Source organism: Prionailurus bengalensis, chromosome E4, assembly GCF_016509475.1.
Source record: "Prionailurus bengalensis isolate Pbe53 chromosome E4, Fcat_Pben_1.1_paternal_pri, whole genome shotgun sequence".
NCBI lineage: Eukaryota > Metazoa > Chordata > Mammalia > Carnivora > Felidae > Prionailurus > Prionailurus bengalensis.
Window position 1 is genome coordinate 6,410,598 of NC_057360.1, and position 12,722 is coordinate 6,423,319.

General features: G+C 42.1%; 1 protein-coding gene across 4 annotated transcripts in view; it reads right to left on the reverse strand.

The window, feature by feature from the left end:
* The window catches only part of SDCCAG8 (SHH signaling and ciliogenesis regulator SDCCAG8), a 246,594-nt gene that overhangs the window by 166,029 nt on the left and 67,843 nt on the right, over positions 1-12,722 (reverse strand). For all 4 annotated transcript variants that reach the window (XM_043568299.1, XM_043568296.1, XM_043568298.1 and 1 more), the window contains exon 10: positions 6,769-6,921. In XM_043568299.1, coding sequence (XP_043424234.1) covers positions 6,769-6,921 — 153 coding nt within the window. The remainder of the gene's footprint in view (positions 1-6,768; positions 6,922-12,722) is intronic.

Below are 12,722 nucleotides of genomic sequence, written 5' to 3' on the forward strand. Positions count from 1 at the left end.
GGATTTTGTGACACAGATCAAGATTGCCTTTGAATTACATAATGAACTAAAGTTGACACATATGAAATAATGAGCCCTGGTAGCTATTTTCTAATTAAATGGTAGATACATTCATTAACTTTTCTGGCGATTGTGGGGAATTGTGTATTTGACTTATGGTTTGTTTACATGTCCTTCTTATGGTTGAAAGATTGTCTAAAAGTCCAATTTGCACATAAAGCTACTTTTACTAATACCCAGCTACAAATGATTCTAATTCACATTATAATCTGAACTTGAAATTGAAATTCAAAAGAAGTTAAATGCAGCAAATAACAAGATTAATTTATATCCTTAATTTGAAAATTCAGGTTCATGAGTATCCATATTATGAATGTAATTCTAGTTTCTCTGGAACCATACCACAGCAGCAAACTTTAATTACCAGCTACTAAAAATCATATTTGTGTGAAGATGTATCTTATGGTAAACATACTAACATTGGTGGTTTTTGCAGTAAATATGCAGACATTTACCTGCTAACTGTAAATTCTGAGTCAGTTTCTATAATAAGCATGTAACAAATCACATCCCTTCCATCTGACTCCCTCCCTCTGCCACCCATCACTTCTTCCCTGTGCCCACTACCTGTCTGCTCCCTCCTGTCACCCACTTCCTGAGGCCTCCGCTCCTGTTGTCACACCTCCTTTTTCCCCACGCCCACCATCTGGAAGTCAACATTACACCGCAGGAGCGTCTCCATCCACATCTGTTGCGGAGACACAAGTAACACGGACAGCTGCAACACTGCTGGATGTCCGGGGCGTTGACATCAGGCAAGTCCTTTAAACTTTGACAGGGGCAAGCAAGAGACAAGGACACCCAGGCTGGGACAGCTTGATGGAAATCTCTATACAAAGGTGGTCCCTATGCACTGAACACGGTAGAAAGTGGCACTGACTATACAAAGGGTGCAAGAGTTAAGAATTCTAGTGATGGACTATTATCAAGGGAACCAACTGAAAAAAACGGGTAGACCATAGGGGGCGCTCAATAAATATGATCAATGGCCCACTGAACTAACAAACCTAGGGGCTCAGTGCAGCCAAGGACCGTAACAGAAGACAGCAAACAAACTCACAGCAAGTCCTGCTCATGGGGGAATGATTCGAAATCTGTCTAGGTAGAAGACATCTGCTCTCCAAGAGCTTCCCACACACACGAAATTTAATGAGAATGAGTAAGAAGAAAGAAAAGAAAAAAAGAACAAAAAGAGAGAAGCAAAGCCTAAAAGTCTTGCAAGCGTTCCTTACTGCTAGGAAATGGGGGGCGGTGAGGGGGAGGGGCTCTTTAGCACAAACTACAGAGCTCTCCCAGCGTTAGGATGAACTGTTCTGTCTCCCGTCTCGGATACGCTTCCTGTGCTAGGCAGTGGGATACACGTTCTCTCTTTTAATCCCCTTGGAGAAGGAATTATATGGGATTAATTTTTCAGTTGAAAAAAAACCAGGAGATTCTGAAAATCCAGAAATTTGCCTACGTGCATTCAAGCTAATGAATAAAAAGGAGAGCCAGGCTTTATATTCAAATCTGCCTGCTTTGCTAATACGCAGGTGCAAGAATTCCATCCTCTCAGCCTACTCCTCCTTCTGTGCAGTAAGAATGATACTAGCCTCAAGCTGAAAGCCATTAAATGTCCGCTCTAAGCGAGGTGTATTAGGTACTTCCGAAACATTCTTATTTAAGCCCATCAGTTCCTTGAGCAGATCAACTCCATTATTTACTCCTCTGAAATCTGGCGAGGTTAAAAGAATTGCTCAAGGTCACACAAAGGTCAAACTGGATTCAACTCTGAATCCTTGGACTCCAAAGCCACTTTCTGCCATTTCCTGGTGGCAGCACTTGCCAGAATGTGAGAAGCACTTTCAGCTCTTCATTCAGACACTTTACTTAGGGCAGGACCTCGAGATGAAATGCCAGCCAAGGCTCACTGAGGGCAAGACACATGACTGGGTCTCAGCCGTACATTGTACTTCTGTTGCCACTTTTGCTCCTGGAATAATTATTAGTGTTAAGAAAGAGGCTGTGTTATACAAGAGCACCTGGAATGCTGCCTGGCACTCTCGGCCTTCCTTTGTCCTTCCTTATCAGGAATTCTCACCACCATATTTTTTTCAAGTGGAACCGCTCAGCAGGGCTAAAGGTTTCCACTGAATAGCCCCAAAATTAGGAGTCTCCCAGGCGTGAAGAATAGCTGGTCTTTGCTATCGGTCCTGTTCTTTGTCACACGCACAACACTCACTTCACAAAGTCCCCTCCCTCCACGCCTTATCCTTGTTGGTTCCAGCCAGCATCCCTTCCCTCATGCTCTGTATTTCCAAATCCTACTTACAGGTCCACATGCCACCTTCCTCCCCAGATCTTCCATGAGCTCAGGCAGACACAGACCGTTCTGATCCTCTGAATTCACAACCTCCTAGTCACATGATTCCAATGGCACAGGGCCTCTCTTCTTCCCCTGTGTTACACTCATTCATTCAACAAATTCACATGGAGCACATTTTATGTGAGTGGGATGTGCCAAGCAATGACGATGTCAAGCGACCACACATTCAGGGGACTCGTGGTAAATTGGGGGAGACAAACAATTCAACAAGAATTTGCAATTAACTGAGTCACAGGAGACCACAGGAGAGACTCCGAATTCATCTCTGAAAGTAGGTGGTCTCAAGAAGAACTCGGAAGGATCAGTTAGGAAGGACACAGAGCAGAAGATTCCTCTAAGCAAGGGGCAAAGCACATGGAAACTCCTGAAAGAAAAAATAGTAGAGCAGGATGGTGGTGATGCAAGGAAAAAGGTGAAGGGAGATGAGACTGGGAAACCAAAGACAGCCAGAGAAATGCAGAATCTGTGTGCAATGCTAAAGGATTCAAAATCTTATCCAAGGAGAGGCAGGGAGACAGGAAAGGATGTCAAAGCAAGAGACTGACATATTGCCTGGTTCGTTTTAGAAAGACCATCCTGGCTGTGGCTTAGGGGTGACACGGGAAGCAAGGAGAGTGCTCGGGGCTGTAGAAGTCATCCAGGGGTGACGATATGCATGGCAGGGAGACAAGGCAATGGGAAACTCCTAGGTGTCTGAATCTCTAGAATTTGGTGACTTCTTGATGAGTAGGGTAAGGGAGAGGATGGAGACAAAAATGCCAGCGAGACTGCAGAGTTGGGCAATCTCCTGTAGGAGAGGGAGCGTGGCAAGAGAAGCTGGTTTAGGAGATCACTAGAGAGCTGAGGATCTAGGAATCGATGTCACATACATGAAACTGGGAGCCACTCTAATGCCAAAGACATCAGAATATAATGCTCTCTGCTAAACTCTAGAACTTTCCATCAAGTTGCTTTCTGGATGCATTTCCTTCATTGTCTCAAAGGCACTTTAAACTCTGAGCAAACTGAAAGGCACACATTATCATCCTCCCAAATCAAGAAATCCAGAGAAATCAAGGAAAGAGAACCTTCCATTTATTTATTTTCTAAAAGTAAGCTTCATGCCTAGCACAGAGCCCAACTTGGGGCTTGAACTAACCACTCTGAGATCAAGACCTGAGCTGAGATCAGCAGTCAGAGGCTTAACCAACTGGGCCACCCAGGTGCCCCGGAAAGAGAATCTTTTAAAGAGAATAAGAACTGGAGCACCCGGGTGGCTCAGTCGGTTGGGCGTCCAACTTCAGCTCAGGTCATGATGTCACAGTTCGTGAGTTCGAGCCCTGCATCGGGCTCTGTGCTGATGGCTCAGAGCCTGGAGCCTGCTTCAGTTTCTGTGTCTCCCTCTCTCTCTGCCCTTCCCCTGCTTGTGGTCTCTCTCTCTCTCTCTCTCTCTCTCTCTCTCAAAAATAAACACTAAAAAAATTTTTTTAAATAAAAAAAAATAAAGAGAATAAGAACTAACAAATATTCCCTAAAAATAGCACAAGGAGGACATAGCAATGGTAATTCCACTGGCTGTGGGCACAGAAGCTGAAATGCAGGAGCTGAAGAGGTAATCAGAGAAGAGAGCATAAAGACAGCATGTACAGACAGACCTCTAAAGAAACTGGGCCATAAAGGGCAAGAGTAAGGAGGCACATGGAATTACTGAGGTGGTTTCCAACCTGGGATACACACTGGAGTCACCTGGATCCAGTCTCCTGAATCCTACCCACGGTTGTTTTCACATATTGGTTTGGGACGCAGACTGGACAATGAGATTTTGGAACTTCTGTGGCTCCAAGATTGAGAACCATTGGATTAGAAGAAAGATTGTTTCTTTCAATGGGTGAGAGAAACTTGAGGGGACTTTCCTGAGAAGCGGGAAGCTCCCTGAGGTAGAGGGAGAGAAAGGGACCGAGAGCAAGGGGAAAGAATGAGCACAAGGCCTCCCCCATTCTGACAATGTTGTGTTGGGATGCTGGTGGAATCGTACTTGAAGGCACAGGTGAGGGGAAGATAAATATTGAAGTGGTTACCACTCACTGGTTTCAGTTTTCTTTGTTAGGTAAGTGAGACTCTGCTGAGAATGAGGGGAGTGTGGTATAGTAGAGAATTTGAGGAGAATAAAAGTGATTTACAAGAATCTTTGGGGGTGCCTAGGTAGCTCAGTCGGTTGAGCGTCCGACTTCGGCTCAGGTCATGATCTCGCAATCTGTGGGTTCGAGCCCCGTGTTGGGCTCTGTGCTGACACCTCGGAACCTGGAGCCTGCTTCAGATTCTGTGCCTCCCTCCCCCCTTCTCTCTCTCTCTCTGCCCCTGCCCCCCCCCAAAAATAAATAAACAAAAAAAAATAGTCTTTGAAAATGGGCCCAAGATACCATCATTTCCACCGGGACTACGATAATTACCTCCCACCTGATCTCCAGGCATTTATTCCAAGTCCTCTTCCAATTTACTGACAGATGGAAGTTCTCAAATAGAAATGGCAGCATGACACTGCCCAATTTCAAGGTGTTCAATGGTTTTCCACTTGGTTTGGGATAAAACCTAAAATCTTTCACATGGATTTTAAGGTCATTCCTGCTTTGGTCCCTGCATACTGCTCCAAACTCATGTCCCACTACTGTCCCCAGGTCCTATGCCCCAGTCACCTGGGCCTCCTCTAAATTCCTAAAAAGTAAGATGCTTGCTAGCTTCAGAGTCTGGGGAGTGCTGTTTCCCTGGGTCTGAAACTCTTCCCCTCAACTCTTCACCTGACTACTACTCATCGCTGTCGAGTCTCATTTTGAAAATCTCTTTCTTAGGAAAGTCTTCCATGGCTGCCTAGACTAGGTCAGATTTTCTCACGGTACCCTATACTGTACTTTTTTGCCTTTATCACAGTGGTAATTAAAAACTCATTTATGGAAGTGTGTGTTTAGTGTCTTCTTCTTCCCTCCTCTGTAAGCAGCACTGCACTGGTCCTGGGACACCCACACCCCCAAGCCCTCCAGTTACTATCTGTTGCCCCATGCTGAGTGAATGGGAGAGAGGAGTGCACGGCAGGACTGCTGGAAAGCAGCAACAGCACCGTGGACACTCAGGCCATGATACACCTTGGTGCCATCCGCAAGGCTCAGATCACCAATTCTGGCCGGAGAAGGTAAAGTCTGATTGACACATAGTGGGCTTTCCACAGGCACACTTTTGCTTTTTTAAAGGATAAGACAAGGGAGTTTACAGTAAATGCCTCAGGCACCCGTAAGACTTCAAATTCACTGGACAGAGTTGGTGATTTTTCTCTTTACGCATCCTCAGGATTGCATTGCCTTGCACACAGCAGATACTCAGAAGAGACACGTGCTGAATAAGGTCATTATCACACACTAGAATATTATAGCACAGCATTCAGGGTACAAGCTGCGAGTTGCTGTAAACACAACAACAACATGTAACTGCTGTTTTGGTCATCTCATGGACCACATCTTGCTCAATTTTACTCTGTTATAGCAACTTGAAAGCTAGGTTTCACTTATCTCTGTATTCCAGTTCCTTTTTTTTTTTTTAAGTTTATTTATGTATTTTCAGAGAGAGAGTGAGTGAACAGGAGAGGGGCATAAAAGAGGGAGAGAGAGGATACCAGACAGGCTCCACGTTGTCAGTGCAGAGCCGGACGTGGGGCTCGACCTCACAAACCATGAGATCATGACCTGTGCCAAAATCAGGAGTCAGACCCTTAACCAGGTGCCCCTCTCTCTTCCAGTTTCTTACTGTTTCCCAAACACTGCCCACTTCAGGCCAGCTGTTCTTTTGGCTCTTCACTTCTCCCTTCTATTCATCCATCCGGTTATGTTCATTATTCATCGGGTACCTGCTTTGTACCGTGTACATAATCACTTTTCCTTGGCCACTTGGTTTCTTACATGTGTTTTATCTTCTGCAAGTCTAATTTGAGATTGGGGGATAAAGTGGGGGCGTCACTGCTCCTTGACTTCACCCAGGTTGAAATAAAATCTGGATATATCCACAGAGCACCTCCTTTCCTCTGAGAAACAGGAGACAGGGACTCAAACAGAATGGAGGGATCAAAGCAAATTTTACAATTTCACAGCATGGAATCAAATTGACTGTTTTATTTGGAGAGGTCCGAGAATATACCTTTTCTCGAGAACTACATTGGAAAAATGGAAAATGTTTCTGAACTCTAAATTATAAGCAATTGGCTACTTACAAGATTTTTAAAATTTAGAGTTCACTCAAAAATTGTAGCCTACAGCATCATCAGTGACATCACCACAAACATTTCTGCTGCAGGGCAGGGAACAAACTGAATCCACAGGTACCTTTGATCCCAGGTCCTCCTTTTCTTTTGTTAGGTCCTTTTTCATCATCTCTTTCTCAAAGGCCCTTTTTTCTTGCTGCGATGCGAGTTCTTTTTCAAGTCGCTCTTTCTGCCTCTCCAGTTCATTCTTCAACTGTTCACATTGGATTAAAGCCTGCCCAAGTAAGATGGAGGGAAACGGGGTCTTAGAGTTTGGAAAATGTGAGGGGAAAATGAGATAATTAAGCCTTGATTTTACTTAAAATCATCACAACTCGCTGTAAAGCCCATTAGAACAATTTTATACTCGTTTGTCAATACCAATTACAGATCTAAAATACTATTCAAATGGTACATTTATTCACATATTTCAATTTTCATAATTAACGCTGTATTAACTAAGCAACTAAAAGAATTCAGATTAATGGACCCTGAGGAAGGCCACAGATGAGTCCAAATTTGGAAAAGGGCATCAGAAAAATCAGGCATTCTCATATTATATTTCAATTATATGTCATGTTTATACTGAATGAAATATGTGAGTCTCCAGTTTAACTGATTTTTCATTTGCTCCTGGTTAAACAGATCAAAACTGAAAATGAGATGAGTTGGTTATTACATACAGGCATCTATTTTTAACATTATCAAATAATCGAGGTTCCTGAAACTTGATTAACTAAAGTAAAAATTAGGTAATAATAAAAAGTTTAGATAAGGAAAGACTCAAAAGAGCATTTACTACCTAGTTTTATGAACTAAGAAGTACCATCTTTCACTGCTGGTATTTTACGAGTCCATAATTGTTCTTAGTCTCAATTTCCCACTCTGGATTTCTAGAAGCAAAAACTTTCTAACTTCCTTTCGACCACACTCACAGTGTCTTTATGTGTAACACCCAACAATAAACTAGCTTCAAACTCCCAATTTTAAAAAAACCCCTATACAGCTAAGGTGCTTGACAGAAAATCTGAGTCATTCTATGGTGTCTTATTCCAGTGGCTCTTATCTAATATCCAATATCCACCTCATTCAACAGCTACGTTCCCCTAAGTTGGGAAGCCAAGAAACCCAAGTCTCATATGACCTACAAACTGTGTAAGTATGTATCAAGTTACAAGTGGGATAGAGTCACATTTGTTGTCTCAGTAAGCACCACAGGCTTTATGCGTAGCTCTGCTTCCCTCTGGAGAAAGCTACAATAAATATAAACAATAAATAATCTAGGGTATGACAGGTGAATTTTCTTCTCTTCATCTGGAAAGCATTAAATCCTAATTTCCTTCAAACTCTTCTGGAAAGTTGCTGTACTCCTAGTTATAAAATACGAGGGTAAAACTTAATTGTCTCAGATTAACTGACAAGCATATACAGTAACTGAAAAATGATTCTCCCAGGGACTTGGTCCCAAGTCCAATTCTAGTTGAGGATGCCTGTAAAATAAAATTTTACATTAGATTTTAAAAGAAGTGAAAAAGCATAGTTTTTCTATAATGCAAGCCCTTAGAGCTTGATAGATTATGAATTTGAGATTTCTGTGCTTCAGAACACAATTGCTGTTGTGAAAAAGATTTTCTATGAACCTAATAAAAATGTTCATAACTTTTGCAGATAGAATACAACTGGCATGAAAGAATAACATGACTGTTGTATATAAAGCTTTTTCATCGAACAAGAACTCAGGAGTCAACATTATTAAGCACAGGAACAGCAGAACATGACTGCTGAAGGTCTAAACATCAGGTTAACATGAACAGCAACCAAAGAATCACTTCCAAGAAGTCAGTCCATTCGGGAACAAGGAACAGTAAATGATCCTGACAGGATAAGAGGCCTAAGCCGAGGTAAGATGTTATAAACACAAAGTCCAAAGCAAGAAGTTGTAAATCACTTAAAAGCAATGCTGAAGCCTCTGTTTCTGTGGATGGCCTTCTCCTGGTTAGGACTGGCCACCACGGAGAGGTGGTGATGAGGAAGTGTGAAGGCATACTTTTATTTGTCTTGATTTTCATATCTATGCCTGGTCACAATGAAGAAATTAAGGATCAGTAACACTTGTACTTAGAAAAGTGATTTGGGGCACCTGGGTGGCGCAGTCGGTTAAGCGTCCGACTTCAGCCAGGTCACAATCTCGCGGTCCGTGAGTTCGAGCCCCGCGTCGGGCTCTGGGCTGATGGCTCGGAGCCTGGAGCCTGTTTCCGATTCTGTGTCTCCCTCTCTCTCTGCCCCTCCCCCGTTCATGCTCTGTCTCTCTCTGTCCCAAAAATAAATAAACGTTGAAAAAAAAAAAATTTAAAAAAAAAAAAAAAGAAAAGTGATTTAATCTTTCTAGAGGTATCTCTCTTACCACGGACCTCACACACTAGATAGATCACAGAGAACTAAACAAGTATTTATACACTCTTTCCATTAAAGCTTCCCTGTTTTGTTCCAGGGCTCCCTCTCCTAGTTTCCCGAATCCCTCCCTGATTCTGCTTGTCTAGCCATCTGGTAAAGGCGTAATAACTGAATTCTCACAAGTGAGGTCAGTAAATGGTCAGTGACAACTAACTGAGAGATGTCCAGAGGGGACCAGGATGATTTGGGGCCTGTAGCTGCCATTGCTCCCAACGGGGTGGATTCTTCCTGTCCCTGAGCACGGCCCCTTTTCGGTGGAAATGGCTGTGGCTCTTGAGGAGCTGAATTATACTATTCCCCCACCCAGTAGACTCAATCCTCAAGGGACCTCTTCTCTTTTGCGACATTTCTTTCATTTGTGGTTATTCTGTGCTGGCCACATTAACACACTTTTTAAGACATAATTTATTGGACTTGATATGCCCAGCTCTAGTTTTATTAAACCAACCAGTTTTTTGGGGTCAAAACATTTTCCAAATGGGGTCTTAATGGGGTCAAAACATTTTCCACAACAAATTTATATCTTGTCAACTAAATTTTTCAAAATAGGAAATCTATTTTAGGACACATAAAAGTCCTTCCCAAGTGTTAGAGTTGGGTTCCTAGAAACCTTCATGATCAAAGAATTCATGCTTCAAGAATTCAAGATATTATGAGAAATAATAGAATTCACACTTAAAAAAGTAAATTTAAAATTCACGTGAAAACTTGTGACACTGTTTTCATTTTGATGAACTACAGCCCACAAAATAAAAATGATTGTCAACATGTTTTAAGCATTTAACTTAAGAATAATAAAAAGTATTGATTTTCAATTTATAAACTTGCTACTAGAAACCTATCAGTCTCTATCTCCCATTTTCAAGATGTTTATGATTTTTGTTTTGTGGAAGATAATCTACGTATCAAGAAGCATATGTTCTCTGCCTGTGCTTGTGATCAAATGGCCGATTGCTTTCTGATCTTTATACTTTATGTTTATAATTTTCACCTTTCTGACTCTACTATAGTGTAAGAAAAATAATAATTTGGAAAGGAAAAAAGTTGGGGGACATTGATTCAACCTCCTAGGTTTTGTTTTTTTTTTTAATCTTCGCTTGGAGGGTTATCTTCTTATAGAGATGGTCATGATAACTTCATGCCAAGGGCAACAATTTCTCTTCAAATAGAAGCAAGCAGGTCTGAGGCCTGGTTAACCTCTTCGTCTTTAAGCTTTACCAAGGCATCACTACAAAACTTCTGCTTTTCCACCCTCATTTTTTTGAGGTTATTTTTTTCCCTCTATTTTAAAATTATCCCTGGTTGTAAGGACTTGCAATTTCAAAGAAAACCAAAAATATTTATTAGTCACTTACTATGTGCCAAATACTTTGCTAAATAGCTTACATGGGTCAATTTTTTTAACACTCTTGTTAAATTTTAAATAGTTCTTTTTTTAAATGTTTATTTATTTTGAGAGAGACAGAGAGACAGGGGAGGGGCACAGAGAAAGGGAGACACAGAATCCGAAGCAGGCTCCAGGCTCTGAGCTGTCAGCACAGAGCCCAACGCGGGGCTCGAACCCATGAACCGCAAGACCATGACCCGAGCAGAAGTCGGAGGCTTCAATGACTGGGCGCTCCCAGGTGCCCTGAATTTTAAATAGCTGTTATCACTCAGCTGAAGAAACTGAGCAGCTTTGAGACAGTAAGTAACTTGCCCAAGATCACAGACCTAAAAAGTGGTAGAATAGAGCGATTCCACAGCTGAATCTACGCATGGCATTACAACTTTCTCGTGTTATAGATTTATTTTCTTATAAAATCCTTAGGTGTTTTCACTGCCATTGTCAATGTAAGTATATAACATAAAATAATTCCATGTACTTACTTAGAATGCAATATGCAAAATGGAACACTAGATGGCAACAACAGTCAAGGAACTAGATAGAAGAGGGGCTCAACAATCAAGTAGTTGTTTTTCAAATTAAAATATGTATGCCATTTTACTCTTTACTCTCACGAAGCAAAGTCCCTAATATGTTGTAACATCCCTTAGAGATAAAAACTAGTAGATCTGCATTGTATTTTGTAAACTGCTTGGAAATCAGTTCCTGCATTATTACTCATTCAATGATGCTTAGAAATCGGTTCTTGCACACTTACTAATTGAACGAAAAATGCTTTGGATTCCCAATACACAATAGCTTCTTTTGTTCTTAACTGTTAAATTTTTAAAAGCACTAATTAAAAAATTCATATTCATAGTTAAAGCTAACAATTGACTTTAATTCAATTCAACAAACATTGTGCAATGAACATGTGAAGGATATAGTGATAGATGTCACAGACCTGACTTTTAAGGTCTTTTGGTGGTGAGAGCTATGTAAACAGCTACCAAAATTCTATACAGCTCAGTCAAATATGGAGGAGGAAGAGGTTAATTCAAACAAGAAGGGGCTGGGGAAGACTGCCACCCGAGTTGAGCCTCACAGGTTGAATAGATAGATCAATACAGTGCTGTAAAGTGTAGCATAAGCAAATTCATGGTCACATTCAGGACGGTCACATTCCTGACCTTGTAAGTCACATTCAGGAAAACTGTAGGTCACATTCAGGAAACAGCACAGGTCATATGAAAGAGTGTAGTGGAAAATAGCGGGGGGGTGGGGGGGGGCATATTGTAAAAGATCTGGCAGGTCATGCTTTTGTTGTACTGCAGGAAGGGAGCTCCCAGAACAGGGAGCGTTACAACTGAGGAGGACTTCGGCAACAGTGGGAAAGATATACTGGAACTGGAAGAGGCCTGAGCAAGACCAGTAGAAAGCTAATGCAATCATCTACATAGGTTGCGTAACAGCATGTTAGGACTTGAGCCAGGAAGGAAAGGGTGGGCATAGCTTAGGAAAAGACTCCAAAAACCGAGAGCTTGGCAACTGATTGGATGTTGAGAGCGAGGGATGGGGAGAAGCCAAGATATTTTAGAGGCTGTGAGCCAGGGCTGTTGGTAAGACGAGGGAGCCAGTATCTGAGGAGAATACAGAGAATGGTAGAAGAAAAAGGAGTGGTGGACAGGAAAATGGAGAGGAACAGTAATTTGTGCGGATTTTCAGATGCTAATGGAATATCACCCATATACAGGGGTCTAGGAGCAGCAAGAAAAGGGGGTGTGGTGCTCCGGAGGGCTGGTACAGCTAAAGGCACAAGGTGGGGGTGTTCCAATGAAGGGAGGGTTTTGGAGAGACAAATTCTTGGCAATTAGGACGACACGGGTGGAAGGAACTCCTGACTGAGGAATGTCGGTGTTGAAGGCTTGTGGAAAATAAGAGAAAAGAGATGGAGAGGAGAAGAAAAAGCATGCAAAGAGGATGACTCCCACAGGAGTAAATATCAGATAAATCAAGGGGAAAAGAGGACGTGTTATAACAGGCCAGCCAATGGCTTCCTAGACGGCAGAGCTGGAGTCGAATGAAGGCAGAGATGAGGTCACTGGGTTTAGTAATCAGGAAATGAGTGGTGACCACTGAGTGAGTAATTCAGTAGCATGAAATCAGACTACACTTTGTTGAACGCCTGACTGCAGTGTGTCCAGAAGGGAACAGAG